Below are 25024 nucleotides of genomic sequence, written 5' to 3' on the forward strand. Positions count from 1 at the left end.
GTGGCTCCATTGGGTGCTGACGCGCAGGGTGTGGGAACAAGAACGAGAGGAGAACAGCGTTCGATCACAGCCGGTCGCCCCAAGCTCTGCATCAGGCCCTGCAGACCTGGGACCCCATCGTGCTTTAACTACAGCAGCCCCCCCCTTATCTTCAGGGGATACGTTCCAGGACCCCCGTGGATGCCTAGAACCATGGAGAACGTCGAACCTGACGGGTCTTGGGTCTTTTCCTCTAGATGCCCGTCTAAGATACATACAATTCATAGATTTGGCCCAGGAAGAGATTAACAATAACTTGTAGAACAGAACAATGATAACCACATCTTGTAATAAGGGTTCTGTGAATGTGGTCGCTCTCTCAAAAGATCCTACTGGGCTGTAGTCACCCTTCTTGTAATGCGCGAAGATACGAGCCTATGTGAGGAGATGCCCCTCGCGGCAGGGGCACAGGCCTGGCACTGACCACTAGGTTACTGTTGACCTACTGGCCGCACGTCAGGAGCAGACGCATCTGCTTCCAGACAGCGGCTGACGGTGGGGAACTGAAACCACAGAAAGCGAGGCTACGGATGGGGGTGGGGGCCACTGCATTCACCACGTAAGGATGAAGCCCAAAGCAGGTCACCCCCATGGCAGCACAGAGGTGGCTCCACAGACCAGGCTCTTGACCTTCACAGAAGGGGCCAGGCAAGGGCAGGCAGGTGAGGCCGTGTGGGGGGCGGCCAGTGGCCATGGCTCTGCGGAAACACCAGCTCTGGGGGGAGAGGGGGGCACATTGCTGGCTGGAAAGAAGCTGGCTGCACATGAAGATCTGGGTGAAAGCTCATTTTTAAATGTTGACTTGCAATTTTTTAAGCAGGGAGTTTAAAGTCTGTTAGATTATAACATGCTCCCTCCCCGAAGGGCTTTGCTCAAGCCCAGGCTTCTCAACAGAGACCTGGGCCCCAGGGGTGGCCAGTGTTCCTGGGGCAGGGCTCCAGGCCTGCAGGGCTGCCAGAGACCCCGGTGGTGACCTCCCCCTGCCCCCCCCCAGCTCAGTAGCAAAATGCAGGTGGACCCACATCCCCAAACACACATGCTGACAGAGGCGGGACGTCTGGGGCATCTGCAGGCAGCTGGATCCTGCGTGTTACATGCATTCGTCCCCGAGAGAAGCTTTTACTGTGAGGACGGAGTACTTGGGGTGTGTCAGGATGGAGTTAGGGGATTCCATAATTTTAGCAACCCTGAGAGGTAGGGCGGCATTATCCTCATTTATAGTTGACAACACAAGCTCAGAGAGGTTGAGGGACTTATCCACTGTCACACAGCTTAGTTGAGCGTTCAGCCATGTGTCAAACCCGGGGTGGCCTGCTATCAAACACGTTGCCTGAATTCCCTAACTCCATACCTCAGGTTAAACGAGCTGGTGGGGGTGTGTAGTGCTTAGAATGGAACCCTGCACACAACCTGTCTCCGTTAGAGATTTCAGACTGTTCTCCATGTTCCTGTACTTTGGTTTGCTGCGTTTTCTTCTACGTGAACTCCAGCTTTTCATTTAAACTTGTTTATTTGGGGGAAAAGCCCTTCACTACCCTCCATGAGTAACCCATTCCCCTTGTGCTAATGAGAACAAACATCACCATTAAAAAGTTTTCTAGTGATTCGCCATGTGCCACCTACGTGAACTCTCTCCTACCCCAGGGACACAGGACCCCGCTGAGGGCAGGGATGGGGTATGCGGCTCGAGGAGGACATCGTCACTGCCCCACACGGACCAGGGCTGGTGGTCTGGCTCGCTCCCCAGGCCCTGGCCCACCCTGCAGCCTGCTGCCCCTCGCACAGGGTGAACCCACGGCGCCTCCCCATCCCCTGGGTTCCAGCGGCCTTCAGCTCCTCTCTCTCCATCTCACCCTGGCTCTGGCCACACATACAAACCGTTCATTCCGTGGAAGTCCCGTGGTCGGCTCTGCTCCCTGGCTAACCACAGCCCGCTGAAACCCAGCCTGCGGGCTGCTTCTGCAAGTACAGTTTGCGGGCACATAGCCACGTGCTTTCATTTGCACATCTTCTGTGGCTGCTCCTGGGCTACACGGAGGGACGTGGTTTCATCAGGAACCTTCTAACACAAAGGCAACCATAGTTACGTGGCCCCGAGCAGAAGCAGCTGTGGACCCTGATTTCAGTCTTTGCAAAGGTTCTTCCCCCATCAGGGAAGCTCTTTCCTTCCCTCTCTGCCTGGCCAATGCTATTCATCCCCGGGCTGCCCCAGCTCCCAGGCTCAGGGAGGAGCCCTGTGTGCACACCCACGGTCACGGACTTCGCTGAAGAGGGTCGGCAGGTTTGCTCACCTCCTCCCATCACTCTGGGGGACGAGACCCAGACACGTTCGCCATTATGACCCCTGACCAACAGACCGCCCAGGAGAAAGTCCTTAATACAAACCTGTGGTCTCCACAAACGAACTCTGCGCTCAGGAATTCCATCCCTCCACCAAGCATGCAGAGAAAGAGAGCACCGGAGGTTGGGGAGGGGGGCAGGCAAGGGCAACAGGCACATTCCTCCGAGCTGAGCAGGCAGAAGGAACCAGCCACAGAGAAGCGCCCGGCAGCAGCGGTGAGCCCCGCAGAGCCAGAGGCTCCGTGGCCAAGGGCAGGGCCCGCCTACAAGGACCCCAGGTAGAAACACACCACCACCCTGACGGAGTCTGGTGTCTGGGGACACCGGGACTGTCCCAAGGGTCACAACCCTTCAGACCCCAAACTCCTACCACATCCCACGCTGGGGTGAAACCGGAGAAGCACAGCCACGCCCAGGACGGACAGAGCAGACCTCTCGGCCGGGGCCTGCCGACCCTGGAGGGGTTTCGCTGGCTGGGGCTGCTGGTGAAACGTGGAGGCGCAAGCCTTGTTGGCAGAAGGAGGCCGCAGAGAACAGATGCCCACCTGGCTCTGAAGCCAAAGGACCCGGCGGGCCCGTCCACACAGCCTGGACTTCCAGCCTCCCACACGTGTGAAGACCGCCCGGCTTCAGCCCCCACACCATGCCTGACATATTTTTGCCTGGCTACTTTACGAGGGAAAAAGCTCCCAGCTTGACAGGGAGGTCCCCCTGAATATTTCTATAAAAACGCTGCTAATGGCTCTGAAGAAGAGGGCACAGATATTGCAAAGCACCCAAGGGCTCATTTGATGGGTTCATGTCTGGTTACGTCTCCACCTTCCTTTTCTCTCCACCTTTTCCCTCAGCCAGCACCTGTCCTGGTCTAGTCGATTAAAACCACCATCACGGCCCTCACTGTCCCCAGTGACGACCCAGCGCGGCTCCTCCTACCTTCGAACAACCCTGAATACGAAGTACTGCTGTTCCCATTTCCCGGAGGCTGGAAATAAGGCTTTGAGCAGCACATCCAGCATGCCCCATGGAGACGCGGTGAGGAGAGCCCGGCACACGAGGAGCGAGGCATTCGGCAGCCCCGCCAGCACCCCAAGGCTCCAGGCACCATGTGGCAGGCACGGAGGCCAGGCTCCACGGAGGAGGCAGCCCCCTGCTGAGGATTTAGGCCACTAGGAAGGTCCCTCTTCCTCATCCTGCCTCACAGTCTTGGGCTCAGCTAAGATGCTCCCACTGGACGCTGGCTCCCTTGGAGAGCATTTCCCCGCACAGAGGTTCCCAGCAGCAAGCAACCACGACCCAGGAAGAATGTATATGGGGAGGCTACCTGTGAACGTCTTCAAGCACCGACACCTCCAGGCTGTGCCAGGCTTGGGAAGAGCAGTAGAGAGAAATGCTCTGGCAAATGTTGAAACCCAACCACAGGGCAGAGCATGGCAGGGCCTGGAGCCCAGCATGCTACCCGGGGGGCCACCCAGGCCAACGGCTGTCCCGACAGCAGCTCAGCCCTGCACGGTCTATGGCCAGTACCTGTGTCGTCTGAATAGGAGTCCGAGGACAGCGGCTCGACCAGGGAAGACTGGTCTGGCCCAGTGGCCAGAGGGCTTCCGGGCGGGGCTTCTTCTGAAGTCAGCGTCTCCTGCTTGGGGGTGGAGGGCTCGCTCTGTGAGGCCTGGGGCCCTCCGTCAGGGCTGCAGGCTTTGCTTTCAGCATCTGCAAGGAAAGCCAGCCGTCAGCCAAGCCCACATCTCCCTTCCTACGTGCTTTCACTCGTGTGAGGGGCCTTCCTGGGAATCGAGCCACCCCAGGCCCCGGCATGGTACCCCCACGTCTCTTCCCCACACTTCCCGGGACTCCTTCTCCACATCCAGGCTTCCTAAGGAGGCCCAGGCACTGCCATGTCCCCAGCCCCCTGGTCTGTCCACTGCATGCCCGTGGGAGACTGGCCAAAGCCTCCACCCACATCGGTACCCCCGTGGTGCCCCCGTTCCCATGCTGGCCTCTGCCCTCTGGCTTGCTTTGGCCAATGGGGCCATGAAGCAGCGATGCCTTCAAAAGCGCCCGCACGCTCCCACAATCGAGCCGCCGCCTGTCCTCGCTGCTGGGACACGCCGGGCCAGCAGGCTGGGGACGGGAGGCACAGGTACAAAACGGAGCTGCTCCCGTCCGGCCAGCAGAGGCCAGCCCCAGACGGGACCACACATGCCAACGGCTGTCTGCCCTGAGGTGCTGCAGGTGTTACGGAACATTCTTGCAGCTACAGGTAACCAATCCGCTCCCGCGCCCACCGAACGGGGTGGGACCGTTGGTCCCCTGGCACGCAAACCATTCTCCGTCGCCCACGGTATGCCTGGGCCTGCATCCACCCCCGGGAGAAGGCGGGGAATAAGAAGAGTCAATCCCAGCTGGGTCACACTCTGAGGCACTGCAAGCCCAGGACTGAGGGGGCTCAGAGCAGGGAGTCCCTGGGCGTAGACAGGTGGCCTTCTCAAAAGAAATGACCCCAGGCTCCCAGCAGGGCTGAAAGGAGGACTCAGTGGCTCCCCTTGCTTGGGGCTCAGTTGCTGGAAACTTTGAGGGTCTGGCCTATGATGGGTTGATCATCTCCAACGTCCTATTTTACCGAAGAGGGGCTTAGTGCTCAGGGGCATAACTGGCCCCAACCCATGGCCACCAGATGGCAGGTCTGGGCTCAGAGACACAGCCAGCTGATAACAATCACCACTTCCGAGATGCAGAGCACAGACCAGCGCATGAAGCCCCGCACGCCCTGCTCAGATGCCACAGCCCGTGCACAAGGCCACCCTGCACAGAGCAGCCCCGCGGGGTCACGAGCCTGGCTCAGGACAACTGCCTCCCATCCCTGTGCGGTGTTGGGGGTCGATCTCAGAGTCAGAGCTCCCTTCACCCCAGCCAGTCTCAACCCCCACCTGCTGCCCTCCGGTCCTCCAACAATGTCCCTTTCACCCCAGAAGTGGACTGGTTGGACAGGAAGTAGAAGGTCAACCTCCCCATGCACCACATCCCACGGCAGACGTCTCTGGCGTCCACTTCCTCACCTCGGAGATGGGGAGAACGGCGTCAACTACTTACTTCATGGCACCCATGTGGGAATTAAATGGGCTCATCTACACAACACACCTGGCAGAAAGGAGGCCATGTGCTTGCAATCATCCTTACTACTGTTGATGAACTCTGACGAGCAGGACTGACGGCCCAGCCCCTTGGCTGGGCGCAGGTGCCCAGGTAAAAGCAACAGGCTTCCCCAGGGGAGCCCTCACTGCACCCAGGACGTGGGCCCAGCCCACGGCGTGTGACCCCACAGGGACGGGAGTGGTCACCATGGCCCAGCACGCCCCCCAAGGCCACAGCCCTCTCCCCAGGAAGGGCAGAAAGGTCAGCCAGGCTGGAAGTCTGGAGATCTGGGGCTGGGAAGATCTCACCTCTGCAGCCGTGTCCCCTGACCAGAGGGTCCTGATGAGGGGTCAGCAACCTTTCCCAAAAAAGGAGCAGAAGGCCAGTATTTTAGACTTTGTGGGCCACATGCCATCTGGCCCAAACTGTGTAGTCTTTGTTGTTGTTGTTGTTGTTGTTTTTACAAAAAACACTTTAAGTTTAAAAACCATGACTCAGCACAAGGGCCTTCCAAAAACTGGTCCTGGGCCAGGAACAACGTGCAGACTTGCACCAGAGTTCGTCGACCAACCCCGACCCAGGAAAAGACCCAGACGCCAGCCAGGAGAACACACCCAGTGGACACGATGAAAGGTCGCAAAGCTCAAGCTCAAAACCGTACTTCCTCCCACCCTTGCTCAGGACCGGTTTACACGTCCTCCCCATACGGCTGGGACAGGCTCTGCCACCAGCTTACTTGGTCCTTGGCGACAGAGGACAGCCAGCCCCGCCAGAGACACCACATGGGTACCCAGCAAGCTCTGTGTCAGATGAACGCACACCTTCACCAGGTGAGACCGCCACCCACCGTTTACAGAGGCGGACTCCGAATCTTAGACAGGACAGGCCATTTGCTGCCAGTGACGGACACCCCCCCATCACCACCAACACAGCGGTCAGAACACTGAACCTGGAAGGCCCCCAGCTCGGCAGAGGCTCCACCAGACAGGCCGTCGGAGCATCCTCCACCTGCGTCCCAGCTCAGGGCACCTGCAGGACTCTTCTGGACCATGCTCAGAGCCCCCGTTCACAGTCCTGCTCAATGAAAAGTTACAGTTCCCAAAATAGCGCTGCTGGCAGGGCGGTTGCTAAGGAACGCTGGCTGGGGCGGGGGGAGCTGTGGGTGGCTGTCCCCTGTACCTCGCTGTTCCGCCAGCCCTCCCTCCAGGCCGATCTCCATCGGATGCCCATCCTCCCCGAGGGCTGTGGGGGGAGCACAGAGCGGAGCACCTGGGTTACACGGAGCAGCCGCGGTGACCGGGAACGTGCCGCAGACTCGCACACACGGCCCCCGGCCACACAGAAGCCACGCGCTCTTAATTTGTCACTCTCCACCCCCACCCCCTCCAGGAAGGAAACCTCGTGCCTCCCAGGTCAGTGGACACAACACCAGGGTGACAGCAATCTCTTCTATCCCGTGGTAGAGGGCGAAATTCCTTCAGTTAAGAGAATGCCAGGCAGACACCTTCGGGAAGATGGAGGAACGTGCAGGCTCCTAACCTGCTGCCTTTGGGTGAGGACGGAGTGGAGGGGCCGGTGGGGTGCTGGCTGGCCCCCACCTGTCACTGCTGGGTCAGAGGAGTGTGGCCAAAGCAGGGAAGACAGACTGGGGGAAGGGTCACCTCCTCCCTCCCCCCCACACCTGGTCCAGGTCCTTCCCAGATTCCGGTAGATGACCAAACTTTCCAGAACAGGAAGAGGGGTGGGTCTGGCTGGTTCATAAAATGCTCGGGTTCATAGGATCACAAAACAACACCCCCAGTGAGGGACACAGGCTCGCCCCCCCACCGGGACTCTCTCCTGCCGGCCCTGCCCAGGAGGCAGTTCGCACCGTCATGCTGCTCAGCTTTGCGGGCAAACTCCCAGGTGACAGACATGGGGGGGTGGGCATGTGTGTGGGTTTGTCCTGGCCAAGGAAACTCAAGTGTGAGGTCGGGGGCGGCTCTGCAGGGTCTGTGCTCGAGCCCACGGGGGCCTCTCTGGGCCCCTCGGTCACGGTCACCCACACCCCCCAGCCAGGTGCCTGCTGGGCGTGAAGTCCTGGGGACAGCCCTGGGCGTAGGCTCCGTAGCATGGCCGGCCACAGGGAGGCGCTCCGGCTGCAGACACGCGCCTGGTTGAGAACAGGTGGTGGCAGCCCAGGAGTCCTCCATTCAAACCCAGGAGGGACTCACCCCGCACCTGCACCAGACAAAGGCCATGGGAGGGGAGGGGGCTCACAGCTCCGCTCCCAACCCAGAGCCGGGAGGGGGCTCCACACCCTCACCAAGGATTCCTAGCAGTGAGCAGGAACGCTGGTTATCCCAACACCAGGATGAATGCGGGGACGCACATGGCCTGGCTAGGGCTGGCCTTCGCCCCCAGCGGGAAAAGGCATTTTCTAAGCAAGTGCGTGGCAGAAACACCAGTGCAGGGCGGTCTTTACCCCAGGGGCCTGCTGCCAAACACCGTCCTAGATCCCCTTGTCCCTGCACACTCAGGGGAGGGCGCACAGGCAGGAAAGAGTTCCACAGAACAAGAGCACGTCCCCCTCCTCTCCCCGACCCCAGGCCCCTTCCCAGAAGCACCCTACAACCCTGCTAACACGTCACCCTCAGCAAACCCCCAGCAAGCTTGCTGCAGACCCACTCAGCCCACGGCCCTGCACCGCCCTGGGCTTGTCACCCAGCAGCTTCTGGGGGGTGCAGGGAAGATGCAAGGCTCTGTCGGACCGGGGCCCCCTCCCCCTTTCCAGTATCCCTGCACCTCACCCACCTTCTCCCCTTCCTCCATGGGGCTCTGCTTACGCTGCTCCTCCCGGCTGGAAGATGCGCCCCACCTCCCCGCACTCTCTGCTTCTCAACTTTGATGGCACCAAAGCCGGAGGCAGCTGGGAGGTTTACAAAGCACAGATGCCTGGGTCCCACCCCCGAGCGTTTAATTGACACTCTCCCCAGGTGATGCTCGTATGCAGCAGGCTCTGAGAACCGGCCTGTTCTCCTTTGCCCTGGGGTCCCACTGAGACATCACGCCCTACCCCCGCCCAGGCCGGGACCCGTGTCTCGTTCTCCGGATGCTCAGCTCCGCTGTGACTTTCTGTTGATCTGTGGGATTATCTACCGTGGCATCAGTCTGTGAGCGCATTTCCAACTCTTGGGGAAGGATGCTGTTTGTTGGACCCACCTGGTTCCCGGTTCATAATCACTCAGCCAGACAGTGTGATCTAATGTGGGGGTTGGCAAATGACACGCTGGGGGCCAAAGCCAGACACCGCCTGCTCCATGTGGCCTGTCAGTCCATCAGACGACATCTTTAACAAAGATTCAGAGTTGAGGAAAAGCAGAGCCCCCCTTCCATTCTGCAGCCACCCCTTTGTTTTTCTGACAGGAATCAAATCCACACCTCTGTTCCCTCTTCATTCACCAGCGATGATAATTTCTATGATAGATGATAAACAGGCCTTTAATGTTGTTCTCATCTTCCCTTCCCCTTCCCCAAGGTCCAAAGGAAGGTGTGTTGGCAACATATTCAAAATGCAGAGTTCAGAGCTGCTTTGTCCCATCCTGACTAAAACAGTCCGAATTTCCATCAGCAATGACATTCCCCCAAATCTGAGGGTCAGACTTTCAACACCGGAGCGCCACAGCCCTGGGGACCAAGCGCCCCATTCACACGCAAAGTTCCATCACCCAGAGTAAGCACTTCCACGCCTGGTTTCCCAGGAACGCGGCATCATCGAAACCCTTCCCCCTGCGGCTGAAGATGAGAAAGGAGAGCAGAGACCACCGTGGGTTTGAGAGAGGCCAGAGGCAGAGCCTGTTACACATCGGGGTACCCCGGCTTCCCTGGTCCTGAGACCTGGGCCAAACCACACAAACACTGGACACGGAGACAGGAGTTCCACAGGCTCGCACAGCCTCGGGGAACTGACCCCACGAGGCCAGGCCCCCCAGTCGGGAGGCAAGAGCGTGGTTGGGCTGCCGAGAGAGCTCCCGGCCACGGCGAGGTCCGCCGACACCTGAGTCTCCGGAAGGATGAAGCACGGAGGGTGTGCGTCAGGACCCGAGTCTGTGCCTCCTCGTCACCGAGAGCGCAAGACCGGGCAGGGAGCTCCAGAACTTTGTGCATGAACGGCGAGCGGTAACAGCCAGTATCAGCCACGGGCAGACGCCCCCGTGGTGAGACCTCCAGAGCAGAGTGTGGACGGCGGCTGGGCCCTGGGCTGCGTGACCCCGGAGCGACCCCTCCTGGACCCTCACGTTCCTCATCTGCAGAGTGGGGTCAGCACGGCCGGGGGGCTGGGGGCGCAGGGAAGGGGTGAGGTGGGTCAGCGCCCAGAATACCGTCGATGCTTCCCAAGGGGTGACAGGGTACTAGAGGGCCGTGTGAGTCAAAATAACCTGCCCGAATCAGGGGTCATGATGGGAACTCAAAAAAGAGGCCAACGCCACCAGCTCGGGGGACGCAGGACAGAGGGCCAGCCCACCCCTTCGCCCGACAGGTGACTGCTCTCAGCTCTATGCCCCGTGCACAGGTGGCCCAGAACCTCAGGACGGGCCGACGGGGAATGGCCACTGACGAGGCCTCCTTGGGCCCAGCCCCTGCAACTGGACACCGGGCGCCCCCGATCGCTGCTCCGCCCTCGACGGGCCTCCGGGCCCCACTTACCCCGCTCCATCATCTCCAGCAGACCCTTCTTGATGAGCTCCTCCCGACCTTGCCTGCCGACCATCTTCTTCTCCAGCGCTGCACAACACAAACATGCTGGTGAGTCACGGGCACCACGGGCCTGCCTGCACGCCCCGCTTACAACAGCGGCCCGTGGGGTTGGGGGCCACGGTGGCGGGGGGGCTTGTCCAGGAATCCCAAGCTTTCCTACCACGGGGTCTGCCGAGTGTTGCAGATGCACGCGGAAGGAAGCCCATTCGGCGGGCTACTTGAGGCAGTAATTTCTGTGATTCCTCTGAAAAGCGACGCCTCGGATAACCTTATCTTCCCTAAGCTGACTTCCTGTCCATTCCCACCCTTTGCCAAATGCTCCTTAATGTCCCCACCCAGGACCGCATCTTCTTTCCACCCCCAACGCCCTGGGGCACTTCTCTGCGGGTCCTGTTCTCTTTAGCTCACTACACCCTGACAGCTCTTGGGGTCTGTCCACAGAATGGTCCTCTGTGTCACTGCCCCACCAGAGGTGCCTCCGATAAAAACCCCAGCTTCAAGCTTTCAAAGAAGTCACCGAACAGGGAGGGAGGGACCAGCCTCCCCCACCCCAGACCCCACGGTTCTGGTTCTCCTCAAGTCCTCCTCAGAACAGCCTTCCCGCCAGGCAGCTCGCCCCAGACTCCAAGCAGGGGCCTCACTCTGCTGGACAGCCTCTTTCTTTATCTGTCCAGAAAACGATTTGCCTACAATAGAACTCGGTTTCCAAATACCACCCCATGCAATACCTTGGACCCCATTACAAACACGTAATGGCAATGAAGTTACGTATTTAAAAATATTTACTGAGCACCTACTATGTGCCAAGTGCTGGGTATGCACTGGGGAGTCCCTGGGGAGCAGAACCAATTCAGCCCCTCTCCCTCCAGGGCTCTAGGGGCCTCTGGGGGAAGCAGGCAGTGATAACGGGGCTGTTCTAATGATCAGAACTAATAAAGCGTTTACTGAGCACCTATCTGTGGCAAGCATGGGGGAGAAAGAAAGGTACGGCCTCTGATGATGGGCATCTACAAATGGGCGAGTGGAATGACCTAGAACAGGAGGGGGTCTGGGAAACCGGCTGTGCTGGAATGTCAGGGCTGGCTTCCCCGCAGGTGTTCACACCGAGAGCCGAGCATGAACAGGGAAAACCCAAACACTGGGAAGAAGACATTTTCAGGCAAAGGGAACATAATGTCCTTTCTTAGTCCAATTTCCAGGAGCCGGAAGTATGCAAGAAACGGAGAAATTGAACCCTGACTTGGGGAGGTGTATGTAGAGAGGCCGTCGTCCGGTCTAACAGATGGGGTGAGCAGAACTGGGGTGGAGGTCTGAAGAACCAAGAGACCCCATGGTCCGGCCAGCCTGGGGTGGTGTTCACACACAGGACAGCACCTGCCCTGACTCCTGAGCCTCCCAGTGACCCAGAGAGGCAGCTGCGAGGGTCTGCTGTCCCCATCTCGGGGGACTGCCCCCCCCGAGCAGGTGCCGGCTCGGGGCCCCCTTCCCAGACCGCAGTGTTGGGGAGTCATCCTCGTCACGCTGCCCGTGCTCGCCCTTCCTGAGCCGCTGTTGGCTTCGTTTGTCTCTTTAAATCACGTTTAGATTTACTTGCTCATGCTAACCAACAACGCCTGTGAAATCGGGGATTCGATATACTGAAATAAATAACATCCCACACTTTGGGGGGAAGAATGGTTTAGTATAAATAAATGAAAGGCAGTCCTGTTCCTCAGATTTCCAAATGCCTGATAAAGGGCCCCCAGGTGGGGATCCCGCAGGTATTAACCTGCAGACCTTCAGTGCACCTGCAGGGACCCCCAGCATCCTGATGAACTTACAGGTCACTCCCCTGCAGCACGGTGCTGAGGGGGCCTGGGGTGTGGAGTCCGCAGATGCATAGCTCCAGCCTCCAATTCTACGACCCAGAGCACATCAGGGGCTCCCGAGGTTACAGAGGTCACCGTGCCCTGGCCCCCTGTGCCTTCCCCAGCTCAGTGCCTTTGCATTCCCTCTGCTACGATGCTGTTCCCTGCTTTTCTCAAGGGGCCAGTTAGACCTGGGCTCAACAGTGTTCCTCACCTGAAACTTCTCAGATCATCCAGCCCAAAGTGAGACCCAGCTCTGCGCACCTCCTCCCCAGCACCTGCTCAGCTCCTCTGCGGCCCTGCCAGAGCCGTGACGTCTCCCGGGCTTGTGCACACGCTCGCTGGCCTGTCGCCCCCATCCCCACTGGGCAGAACGCTCTGAGCGCAGGGCCCGCGTCCCCTGGCACACAGCAGGTGTTCAGGATTCCTGCAGTGACACTGATCTGCTTTCATTCTCCACACGCAGGACTGGTCAATCAGCTTCTTGGGGGGTTAAGAAATCATTCGTAAAACATGCAACAAGTGTGAGTGGAGGGCCTGCTGCTGTTAGCAGCCCCTTCCCCGCCCCCATCGGCTCTGTCTCTGCAGCCTGCAGGGCTCTGAGGCTGCGCAGGAGACCGGGGCCCCGGGGACCGCTAGGGAGAGCAGCCTGAGGCCAGCACTTCCCAGGCTGGTCCCCAAGGCCTAGACTAATTCCACGGCTCCCTCACTAATGGTCTCCAGCCGTAGCTAACAGTATACGGCTCAGCAGGGTGGCCCAGGGGGAGCTGAGATGCGGTCTCCCCTGGGGTTTGCTTCTCGGGGCACCGACCTCCTTCCCCTTCACCAAGGACACACTGTCATCCGGGAGCCAGACCGGAGCCAGGCTGCCAGGGCTCACCCCCCAGCTCTGCGGCCTCCTGGCTGCTCGAACCTGGGCCTGGCTCCCCGCCCCTCCCCGAGCCTGCTGCCCCTCCCCAAGACGGGCGGGGTCCCAGGAAGAGCGCTGGCCCGTGGGTTGGCCCTGAGTGTTCACTCGGTCACTACTTGCCATCACGGCCAGCAGTAGTGTCACTGCATCTGTCCTCCGTGGTCCAGGGTCCCGGCCACAGTTCCTGGTGTGGATTTCGAGGGGGCAGGGGCAACGGTACAGCCCGTCGCAACCCAACCTCCCACAGAGCTGGGACTGGCAGGGTGTAAGGATGCAGCCCAAGGTGAGTGAGGGAAGGAAGCTTCTGGGTCCTTTGGTGGGAGGGCCTGATAACCAGCCTCTGCAGGAAGAGCTCAGGAGCCGGGAGACGGTTGGCTCTGGTTTCCAGTAAGAGGGGAAGCCTCCAGGAATCCAGGCCAAGACGAGGGCCCGGACCCTCCCAGTCACCCAGGGGGCTCCTGGGGAGGGCAGGCCCCGGTGTTGTCAGAGTGTGGTCAGCAAGAACAGCTTGTCCCAAGCCAGCCTCCCCGCCCCGGCCTGCAGGGACTCTGAGACTACATCACCAAGGTCCCGGTGACTTGTGTTCCGTGGGTCTGGGCGGTGAATGGGTTACAGGTGTGCCTGGTGCTGACCTGCCCCGGCCAGGAGGTGACCCGAGAAGGCTGAGCAGCTCCTGCCATCAGGGCCCACAGAGCTCAGCCGGCCCTCCCGTGGGGCCTGGGGAGACAACGTCAGCATGGAGAAGCACGGTGACCGGGGCACCAGCTCCCTCACCCCCATGCTCACCGGACGTCGTCTGCTTCAGTTTTTCGTTTTTCTTCTTCCTCCATTTCCAGGGTTTGAAGATCCTGCCCAGGGTGGCCAGTTTGCTATTCCTCCTCACCGGGGGAGTTCGGATCCCTGAGACCAGATATTCGGAGCGCGCTGGGGGGGCTTGGTCCATCTCATCTGGGAGGGGAACATTGAGGAAGGGCTCACGTGATCACCAATCCTACATGACCCAATGGGCGGTGGAGGGGGTTGCCGAGGTGCCTCCCCTCCCCCAAGGGGCCACCAGTGACTCTCCAAAGCCTGGGGTTCATTCCCATGGGCAAGTGCCCACAGGTGGTATGTACCAGCACCTGAGTTCATGTGCTCGCTTCTACGGAAACCCTCCCCCCCGGAGCCCTTCTATGGCCTACTGGAAGCCCTCCCCCAACTTCGCATTTGGCCACAGCAATTTGAAGACTTGTCAAATTCCCCTTGAAATCTCTCCCACCCCAGGACCTTTGCCCAAGCTATGCTTGGCTTCTGTGCTGTTCCCCTCGGCTTCTTTGCCCTGGAAACATCAGCCACTCGGCTGAATCTGACTTTCTCTGCAAGTCTCCACCTTCTCCTGTCCCAGACAAGGTTCAGAGCCTTGCCTTCTGCTCCTAAAGCGACCTGTGCGGGTGCCAAGGAGCACAATGGTCCCTAGGTGCCTGCCCTCCCGCTCAGCTGTCAGCTCCCTGCCCCGGACCTCAGCACAGGCCTGGCCGTGCTCCTCACTTAAGAGCCATGGAAGGAGTCCATCCATGAATGGTCCAAGGAAAGGAGCTCTCCTTTGGATCCTTCGTTCAGAAAACTAGGCCGCTTTTGCACTCTGTGGGACGCACACTCAAGGTGCTGTTTGTCACACACAGGGGATGGGTATCATCGACAGGCCACTGGCTAAGTCGCTGATCATCCCTCCCCTCTGTGACCTGTGTACCGACATGGAAGGAAATAAAGCAGACAGGCAACTTGGCCAAGATCGATTGCTAGGTCAAGAAAATCAGCACGTCGGGGCGCCTGGGTGGCTCAGTTGGTTAGGCGACTGCCTTCGGCTCAGGTCATGATCCTGGAGTCCCGGGATCGAGTCCCGCATCGGGCTCCCTGCTCGGCAGGGAGTCTGCTTCTCCCTCTGACCATCTCCCCTCTCATGCTCTCTCTCTCATTCTCTCTCTCAAATAAATAAATAAATAAATAAAAATCTTTAAAGAAAATCAGCACGCAAAATCACACAGCATATGCCATCCACGTGCGTAAGGGGGTCGTGTCCCTGCGCATGCTCTTATGTGCAGAGAACACATCTGCAGGGCCCTCAAGCCACGGGGGACACGCGCTACTGGGGGGCCTGGGAGAGAGGAAGACATGAGCTTCACCACTGGCCCTTCAGGAGTTTATGATGTGTTCACGTTTGAAGAAAGAAGATTTGTTAGAATGGAAAACAACGCAACGGGCAAGACCGAGAAATCAGAGAGCCACGTGAGAGCGACCAGTGCTGCTTCCACGATTCACCGGGACCCCGTCTGCTGAGTGAAGCTCGGGCCAGTGCCAGGAGGATGGAGAAAAAAGCTTCAATTGACCCAAGCCCCTCCTGGGACAGGGAAGGGACCTTTCTTCTGGCAATGATGAGGCTCCAAGTTTTAATCTCTCCATATCCCTTGGGCGCACGTTCACAGACCCACCAGTGCTCCCCAGCATGGTTGCCGGTACACGTGCCCAACCCTGGCCAGGGCACCCCACGCATACATGCTGCCCAGCACGCACTTAGCTCCACACCCAGTGGGCTAATTCACCTCACTGCTCCCCATAGGCAGGGCGGGGAGCCTGAGTTTATACAGAGCTGAGAGGCCCCAGAGGGACCCGAAGATGCCGGCAGAGCAGGGCTGGAGTGAGGGGATCTCAGGAGGATTTTCAGCAGAAGGAGGCCACCAGAGGGGCCAGGCCCTGCGATGGGGTGTTTGCGGTCAGATCTAGCTCAGTGCCCCCACATGATGGATGCCCCAGGGACGTACAGCCCCGGCGAGGAGCAGCCAGGCGGTCCTCAGGGTCTGACACCTGTCAGTAGCCCAGGGCTCATGGCAGGCCACCAGCCCCTCTGAGCCTCGGTTTCCACATCTGTAAAATAAAGATAATGGTCATCCCTGATGCCTAGTGTTGAAAGAAAGATCCAGGGTGACCACAGGGTGGCCACGGAGACTGGACTCTTGGGTAAACACATTTAATACTAGTTCATTGAGAGCATGTTACAATCCGTGTAAAATAATATTATCTACGTTGTAAGGTGCTATAGACACTCTGATTAACGTACCATGCTAGCATGGTGTCTCCTGGTAGAAATTTTCAGGGTGACTTATACAAGGAACACAAGAATTACAATGGAGGGAAAGTCAGTCCCTGCTTGTTCGGGTCAGATACTACCTTACTTCACCCTCACGGTACATCTCTGAGACGCAGACTTATATCCATTTCCTAGGCGAGCACACTGAGGCTCAGAGCCATGAGCCATCTTGTTGACTCACAGAGCGAGGAAATGCTGGAGGTCGGGCATGACCTTGAGCAGCCTGACTCCAGAGACCCCCCCCGCTTGTATCATCTGGGGTGTCCAGGGCAGGACACAGATGTGTGAGACGCCAACAAAAGGCACAAACCAGGACCACCCCAGCCAGCCCGGGTGTGTGGCCACTCTCTAGCTGTTACTGTTAACTGCAGAGTGGAGACCGTGTCTGCAGCAGTCAACAGAGCAGCCCCGTGTGGAAGAGCAAGCCTAGGGGTGTCTTGTTTGAGAAAGCAGCTTAGTTGAGCTTGTTTTCGTCTGCGTCCCCAGCACCCGGCCCCCAGCAGGGGCCAAGAAAGCAAGGGCTAGGGAGTGATGTGCGGGTCACGGACCCCTCCCGCCGCCATCTGTCTCCCCAGCCCCACGCTCCAGGCACAGGATGCGGATGGGTCCTTCTCTTCCCAGATGCAGTTTATTCCGTGTTATTATCCTCTCCTTTCCTTCCCACCCACAGACGCCAGGTGGGGGCGGAACTGCCAGAGTCACATGGCCCCGGAAGGCTGCTGTCCTGGAGGCATTTTGGCACAAGGGGGAGAGAACTGGCCAGGTCCCCCCAAGCCTCTAGGCTGGTTTGAAGATGAAGGTGAAGATCCCCAGAGATGTGCATGGGGATAATGGGCCTTTGTCATCACTTGGTTTATAACCCACAAAAGATGGGTGGCAGCTACCAGAAACACAGGGCCCACAAGATGGGCGTCTGCAGAAATCGGAGGAAGGGGAGTCTGGACAGGACCACAGTGTCAAGGGCTTAGAGACACCACCTGGGCACCAGAGGAGGGCACACACATGGTTCTGAGCTTCCCAGCAGCCAAAGCGAAAAGGGGCAGCACACAGAATAAACCACAAATCAGACCCCAAATCCCACCCCACTGGCTACCCACATCACGGTGACCCTGGTCCAGGCCACCAGCGGCTCCCCCTAGATGCCCCACAGGTGTTCTAACCGGCCTCCCCATGGTCCCACCCACCCCCCTTACAAACACAACTCTGGTCACATCACTTTTCTGCACATTCCCTGCCCTTTCCCTTCTCCCATAGCACAAAGTGCTGGTTGATTGCCAAGCCCGGATGCTCCCCAATCTGCATCCCGCGCCCACCCACTCATCTCTGCCACCCCCCACACCCCACCCCCACAATTTTATTGTCCTCATCACTGCAGTAACATTTCTGGCACGCCATGGAAACCAGTATGGGATAGTTGTGCAGAACGCAGGTGTTACAATCAGGCATCTGGGCTCACATCCTGGCTCTGTCACTCACAGATCAGGGCAGACGTGCTGACCCCATCTCCTCCCTGCACCCTTGCACCTGCCGTGTCCTTGCTGGGGAAGTGAGGGCACGGGACTTCCCACGTCCTTGCCTGGGGCTCGGCCATGTGGCTCGCTTGAAGCGGCGGAAGGTGGGCAGAGGGGACAGCTGTCCCCCCTCCTCCCCGGCCCCTTCCTCCTCCCCACCAACACCACCATCTTTATTTGAATGCCTTGACTCCCTGCTCCCCCCACCCCACCTCTGCCCCTGGTGGCTGGAGCAGGTACGGGGTCCTCACACACAGCCTGGAGCACAGAAGGGGCTGTACCCAGAGGCTTGAACTTGACCCAAAATTCAGCAGGAGCCACTGAGGGATCTTCACCTCCATTTACCAAATATCCGACACCCTGGCCCAGGACAGACACCTTCACCTGAGCAACTCCTTCGGGCGCCTGCTGTCTCCAGGGGAGCAAAGCCCAGGTGGCAACAGCCTCCAGCACCCCCCGCCCCCTGGGAGGAGGTGCCCTCTCCCCCCACACCTCCCCCAGCGGGGCTCAGGCCCAGGGCCTGGCCCAAGGACAGAAATTTCAGAAGAGACGCTGTAGCATCCAGTGAAGGATTCTTTACCGGAACCTCCAGGGCAGAGAGGACGTGAATGTGTTGCTGACCGTGTGCGTGGGGGTCTGTGTGAGCAAGAGGTGGGTGTGCGTCCTCCCGGGCACGGTGTGGCCCCACTCACTCAAGAGTACGCAGGAGTGGCTGGGGCCCAGCGTGCCGGGCGGGCACGTTCCCATACGTGTGTGTCCGCAGAGGGACGGTGGGGCTTGGCACACGGGCCCGCGGCCCTCTGTCTCCAGCCCGTGAAGTCAGCCAGTGTCTCTGGGGCTCGGGAGGAGCAAACTCCCCGCGCTGGGAGGCTCCGGGAGGTGCAAACACATCAGCGGATCCCTCTAGCCTCGGAACAACACAGTGGTGCTAGGCCAGAGCCACCTCTTACACCTGCGAAGCATTAGCAGTTAATTAACGAAAAATGTTTCCCCACATCTGCGTGAGGAAGTAAAACATGCCACCACAGGGTGGGCGGGGGCCTCCCAGGGTTCCCGAAGAACAGATGGGGCAGGTGGCCGGCACGGCTGACACCACACAGCTGGAGCTGAAGGGGCAGGCCCCAGCCCGCACCCCCGACAACCCCAGCCCTCTCCTGGTCCCCTCAGGGCCACACTGTCCCCTGGTGCCCGACCCTGCCCACCTCTCCCCACCAGTGGATCCCACAGACCTGCGGCCAGGCCCTGTTCTAGAACAAGGCAGGGAAGGACACCAACGCCCCCATGACTGAGCTCACTAGGCTACCGGGCTAATTTTCACGCCTGACCCAGGGCCAGCTCCTCTTTTCAAGATAGCCTGTCCATCCTCGCTCTGACAGCTCTTGGATGTCATCCTGGGGCCTTCTGTTGATGGTGGTCATCTGTCTTTCCCACCGGAACCCATGAAGCCCCGTGAGAACAGGATCTGTGGCTGTCTTGTTCACCGCAAGCCCCTGCCGTCTCGACTGGTGCCTGGCCCCCAGCTGGTTTTCAAATAAACCAGTTTGGCCTGTGTATCTGGGGTGTGGGGCCCCCGCGGCCGGAGCCTGGACCTGGCCCCCATCCGTCTGACTCCAAAGTCCACTCCTTAGTGAGCTGGGGCATTCCTGCTTCCTCATCTTCTATCCATGGACCTCCTGTCTCTCTCTTCCTGCCCTTCGCCTTTCTCCAAAACACAGCGGGGGGCAAGCCCCACCCACCGACTCCTGGGTGCCGCCCGCCGCGTGGCTGGCCTTGTGGGGAAGGCAGGCGCCCTCCGCATCAGACGCCCTCACTCCTTCGCAGGCTCGTTCGTCAGGTATGGGCTGCGGCCTGCCGGGGGCCAGAGCAGCTGGGCGGGAAGCCGACCTGCTCACGGAGCAGGAAGAAGACACAAAGATGGAACCAAGGAGGGAACTTCAGAATATGGGACGACTTATGTCAGAGGTAAACCAGAACGGACCAACACAGCAGGGCCTCTGTTTTCTTAGTGAGCCTTCCTTGCCCAAAAGAATCCATCTCTCGATACTCAGTGACCACCTTCTGAGAAAAGCACCTGCCGGGTGTGAGGCAGAACAAAGAGGTGCTGGACCCCCTTGCCCTGGCAGGTCTGCTGACCACAGAGAAAACCAAGATGCCTGGAATCACCAGGAAGAGCCAAGTCAGGAGATGATACCTGCAGAGGACGCAATTCTTCCTGCCTGGGGGGCGGCAGTGGGGGGCAGTGAGAACTCAGAGGGCCACTGGGGGGGGCAGGTAATACTTGATTTGGGCCTTAGAGTTGAATAAAGGGTGCAGATCCATCACTGCATGACAGTATATGGTGTCTGCGCAGTGGGAATTAAGGCAGGGAAACATGATCTGATGTCCCCAGTCTCTGAGGTTCAGAAGAAGCCCAGTAAAATCCCCACATAGGAAATAGAGATGCCAACTTTCTACGGTGCCAGGTAATGACCAACACACACACACACACACACACACACAAGCACACACACGCATGCAAATATACCTACCCAAGACTGCCATCTGTCATCACCACCACTGACTATACATAGTAGGAAGAATATAATCTCAAAGTAACAAAGGCATCTTCTAGTTAGAAGTATATTGATAAGAGAAAAAGTAACAATGCTGTGTCATCCTTGGTATTCCTCACTGACCAGCGTGGGTCTGTCCACTTGAATCTGGGAGCCCTCAGCTGGAGCTCGGGGTTTCTGGAATGGGAGTGAGAGGGGAGGCTGGAACCTGACCAAGAAGAGCCGCGTGGGGCTGAGACGGAAGCCCTGAGGGCGGGCAGGCACTGAGGACCAGAGCTGTGGAAAGGCCTCGAGAGTGTGGTGTGGATGGCCGGAGGCAAGGACCCGGGCTGCAGGCAGGGGGGCCCTCAGAGAAGGGACAGGCAGGGGGAAGGCAGAGAGGGCCGGCACAGAAAGGAGGGAAGGACCCAGAGATGTTGCTGAGACAGAGTCCTCATCTGAGCCGGAAGACCCATCAACATGGGACATGAAGACACAGGGAAGAATCGGGAAAACCAAGATCGGCCACAGCAGCATCTCTGGGGTACTTGCATGTTGTGTGACAATCCCCATCCTGAGCCCCTACCATGAACGAGCTCATTCCATTCCTATCAAGCCCCTAGAAGGCAGGTCACTATTTTCATAGCCCCCATCACAAGGAGGCAAACGGAGGCAGAGAGATGGGAAATAATTTTCCAAGGTCATGCAGCGAAGGTGAGAGCATGCCTGGAAGTCAGGACATCCACTGCAAAGGCCCTCACCCTGCATCAGACCACGCGGAGCGGAGGATGACGTCACCGTTATTGGGGATATGGGCTTCGGGATGAAAGCCGCCTGGAGCAGAGAGCATCGTCAGGGCAACGCAGAGCCAAGTCATGGCGTTCAGCATCAAAAGACCCCTGGCTTGTGTCCAGCCTGCAAAAGGTGTGGCTTGACATCTGTCTACAAAGAGGTGCTGAGTGTTTTAAGTGACCCATCACCGGAATGGGTCTGAACCTCCAAAACCAAATTTTCAAAATGGACTTCAAGTCTCCTGGATGTGAAAGTACTTTTGGTTTGACCGTCTCCACTCCTCCTGGAAAATTCTCAAGTGACAACTGAAGAGCAGGACACGTGGGGCGTACTGATCAGTACAGGCAGAACCAGGGCCACACCCGAACACCGTCCCGGAAGGAGGGAGGCACTCCACGTCATCACGGCTGGGGATGACGGCGGGGACTGGCCACTGGGGTGGGCAGGAGGCCAGTAGGGAGGCAGGAAGAAGGCTGAGTTTATTCAAAAGGGGAGAAGAACTTCCAAGGGCTGATGGCTCTCTTCCCAGAACCTCTGCAGGCTTTTCCCACTGCTCTGCCAGCCTGCCCATCAGAAGCAGTGACCGATCACAGCCCCTGGGTGGAACACCGCAGCCTCCCCAGTACAGAGGCCATGGGCCCCCACAGCAGGCTCCCCCTCCTCCCTGGGTGCCCAGCACAACACCTGCCATGTGGAGTAAATGAACGAAGGAGAGAGTGAATTAATGCATGAAAGAGAGAGCTGGCTCCTCTGCTGTAGAAAAACACAAGTGGGATCAGAGTGCAGGTCACTGGTTATTAACAGCGACCTGAGTGACCTCCGCGCCCCTGGACAGTGGGGGATAATTACAATTCTGAAGCAGCGTCCAGGCTTCACGCTGCCTCACCCCTTCTCCCGGCTGCCACCACAAGCAGCCTTGACACAGATGGCATCTCCTTGTGGGCCCTGCTCGTCAGTCGAGGGGCTAAGAAATCCAAGAGCCTGGCTGGCCAAGCTTCAGAGTGAACAACGGGCCCCGGAATATCATGAATTGAATGGATGCTTAACTGTAGAACGCAGTTTTGAATGCCCGAGGGGAGCTGCCAGATTCTTTAGCATGTCTGTTCCAAGCAAACAACCCCAGGGGGACAGGGACTACCTTTCCAGCTCCATTTCACATTTAGGAAGAGGAGGCTGGGGGCGGGACCCGTGCAGGAAGTCACACAGCTGGTAAGTGGCAGGACTGACAAGGGAGCCCAGTGGGGCATGTCACCAGTGTTCCCCAACGCACGTTCCACAGGACCCTAGCATGGGAGATGCTCTGTGGATGAAGGCAAATGGGAAAACAATGTGCACACTGAAAGCCTGCCACATACTATCACCACATACTATCACAGCAAACAAAGGCTCTGAGAAGTCCTGCAGTCAGCAACACTATATTCAGCTGTTTAGCCAACCTTTCCTACGCAGATGGATCAGGCCTGTTTACGCCTTGCTGCCCAGACAGCCATAACCCCACGCAGGCTGGGGCAACAATGGATTTGGAGCAGGAGACATGAGATTAAGCAGTCTAAACGTACTCCTGCTAAGCAGTGTTCATGACAATTTATTTTTGGAATATAAAATCTTGTTCCCAATACCTGTATTCCAAAGATAATGGGGATTCTCTAAGACCTTCGCAGAAGTTGGGCTTCGAAGCTTCCCACGTCCCTGAGCATCCTCCAGCTGCCCCAGGTCCCCCACAGCAACAAAGCAAACACAAAGACCAGACAATGAGCACCATCTACACCCCGATTCCAGTGGAGGGAAATCACGGCATCACTCAAGTGGCTTCTTTCTTCCTCGCGTATATTGTGGAAAAACCAGCACATCTGATGAGAAAGCCCACTGTTTAGCATCAACCCCATAATTCTGCCAAGGGTCGCTGGCGTCTGCCAGGCAAATGGCCAGTTCTCCAAGTGAAAATCAGCTCAAATCTGTAAAAATCAAGTGGGTCTGAAACGGCTGTGTGGAGTTTGGAACTGGCAATTAAAGCACAAGGAGGATGGGATCAGGGAGGGAGAAAGGGCGGATCGGGAAAAGCACCTCCGCCGTCACCAACTCTGACAGTTGCTGGTATTGGGCTTAGCAGGAGGGTCTGTACTTGCAGGTCAGCAAACGCTTACAGAAACTGTTGAGTAAGAAGCCCACAGACTTTGCAAAGATCCCCTTCAACAGAGGAGAGAACAACGAGCATTTCAGAGGGAGGATAAACTGTCAAACAACGCTCTGGGAGACACCAGCATCACACTGTGAATCCAGGCAAATAATATCATCCACATCGTCAAAGCCCAAGTTCCAGCCCAGACTTTCCAAACCGAAGTGTAAGATGAGGTTCTTATATGCCAGTCAAAGCTTAAAGACAAATGTTAATTTTTTAAAATATGCATGTGTTAGCATTTTTCCGAGGAATTAAACACGTTTAAATGCTGGGAAGATTCTGAGCCAATAGATGTATATTTTGAAAATGTGTCCCACATTCATCTTGCTGAGGTCAGGGTGGGCAAATGTTCCCTGTAAAGGGCCCGAGAGAGCATACACATCTCTGGTGTCGTGGGCCATCCAGTCTCTGTTGTGACTGCCCAGCCACTGCATGAAAGCATGTGCAGGTGACACCTAAGTTAATAGGCCCAGATATATTTTAATGAAACTTTATTTGTAAAAACCAGTGGAAGGTGGATTTGCTCTGTGGGCCACAGTTTGCCAACTCCTACCTTAGGCAGTCCCTTTGGAAATGTCTTCAGGGAGAAGGTACCACTGGACGCTCGGAGAAGAAAGAGGGTGAGAAGGAATGGTTTTGGCTCAGGATCCCTAACCTTCGCTCTCACTCCTGACTTCCAGGGTCCAGGCCAGCGTCACTCTCCACCTCCAACTCTGCAGCCTCCGCTAAGCCTGCCCCCCTAAGCAGACAGGCTCTGTGTCACTTCCCGGCTTAAGGTCACAGTGGCCTTTAGGATGACACACAAGGCCCCAACAGTGACCCCAGATTCTGGTGTCTGCTTTCTTAAGCTTGCCTCGCGCCACGCCCCCTGCCTCGCCCCACTGATTGCTGGCCTCCTCGGCTTCGCCCTGCTCAAGCTCTCCCAACATGAGGCTGCCCCCGTGCCAATCCCTCTGGAGGCGACACTTCCCTGATGAACTCCTACTCACTCCTCACGGTCCCATCCTCCATATCCCCGTTAAGCTTCCTGTTACGTTTTTCACCATAGACTTCAGTACAATTTAGAATTAGCTATTGATTTACCTGTTCATTAGTGGAATGTTCATCTTGGCTATTTGACCAGAAGAGCAGGGACCACGTGTGCCCCATGTAACTGCCTCCCCAGGCCCTAAAAGAGAGCGCAGGAGGGCCCAGCAAGGGCTCCGCAAGTGTTTGAGGAGCAGCGGACTCCTCTGTGCTCGAGTCCACGGTCCCTCCCCGTGGGGAACGCGTGCAGGCGCACCTGAAGTTTATAATCCGACGGAACAAGACATGTTTCTCAGGCTTTGCCAAGCTGGGCTCCTTCCTGAATTTGCTGACTTTTTAGCCACACTACGTTTTTGCCTGGCGCTGCCTCCTTCTGGCGCCTCCGTGGTTGACTTGTGGTTGCCCCTGAGAGCAGAGGCCACTATGCCGAGAACCTGCAGTGTCCCTGCTTTTGTTGTCACCGTGGCTCCTAGCGTCGCCACAGGCCCCGTCCTGGCCCGGCTCCCCCAGCAGTGGCTGTGACAGAAGCCACCTCAAGGTGAACACAGCCGGGCCCGCCCACAGCCGGCCGCGCCCCACAGCCGGCCCCGCCCACAGCCGGGCCCGCCCACAGTCGGACCCGCCCACAGCCGGCCACGCCCCACAGCCGGCCACGCCCACAGCCGGCCCCAACCACAGCCGGCCGCGCCCCACAGCCGGGCCCGCCCACAGCCGGCCCCGCCCAAGCGAGCCCCGCCCACACCCGGCCCCGCCCCACAGCCGGCCCCGCCCACAGCCGGCTCCAGAGAGGTCTGGAAGGGAGCAGGGAAGGAACGTATGCATGGATGGGGCACCAGAACAGAGGCACTCTGTGGGCGAG

At 58.3% G+C, this 25024-nt stretch overlaps 1 protein-coding gene across 2 annotated transcripts in view; it reads right to left on the bottom strand.

The window, feature by feature from the left end:
- The window catches only part of PHACTR3 (phosphatase and actin regulator 3), a 206582-nt gene that overhangs the window by 81026 nt on the left and 100532 nt on the right, over positions 1–25024 (bottom strand). For both annotated transcript variants that reach the window (XM_081832505.1, XM_081832506.1), the window contains exons 2-4: positions 13789–13950; positions 10195–10272; positions 3904–4086 (exon numbers count right to left, since the gene is read on the bottom strand). In XM_081832505.1, the coding sequence (XP_081688631.1) occupies positions 3904–4086; positions 10195–10272; positions 13789–13950 (423 nt within the window). The remainder of the gene's footprint in view (positions 1–3903; positions 4087–10194; positions 10273–13788; positions 13951–25024) is intronic.

This window comes from Leptonychotes weddellii, chromosome 10 (genome assembly GCF_054177405.1).
Source record: "Leptonychotes weddellii isolate Sample4059 chromosome 10, ASM5417740v2, whole genome shotgun sequence".
NCBI classification, from domain to species: domain Eukaryota; kingdom Metazoa; phylum Chordata; class Mammalia; order Carnivora; family Phocidae; genus Leptonychotes; species Leptonychotes weddellii.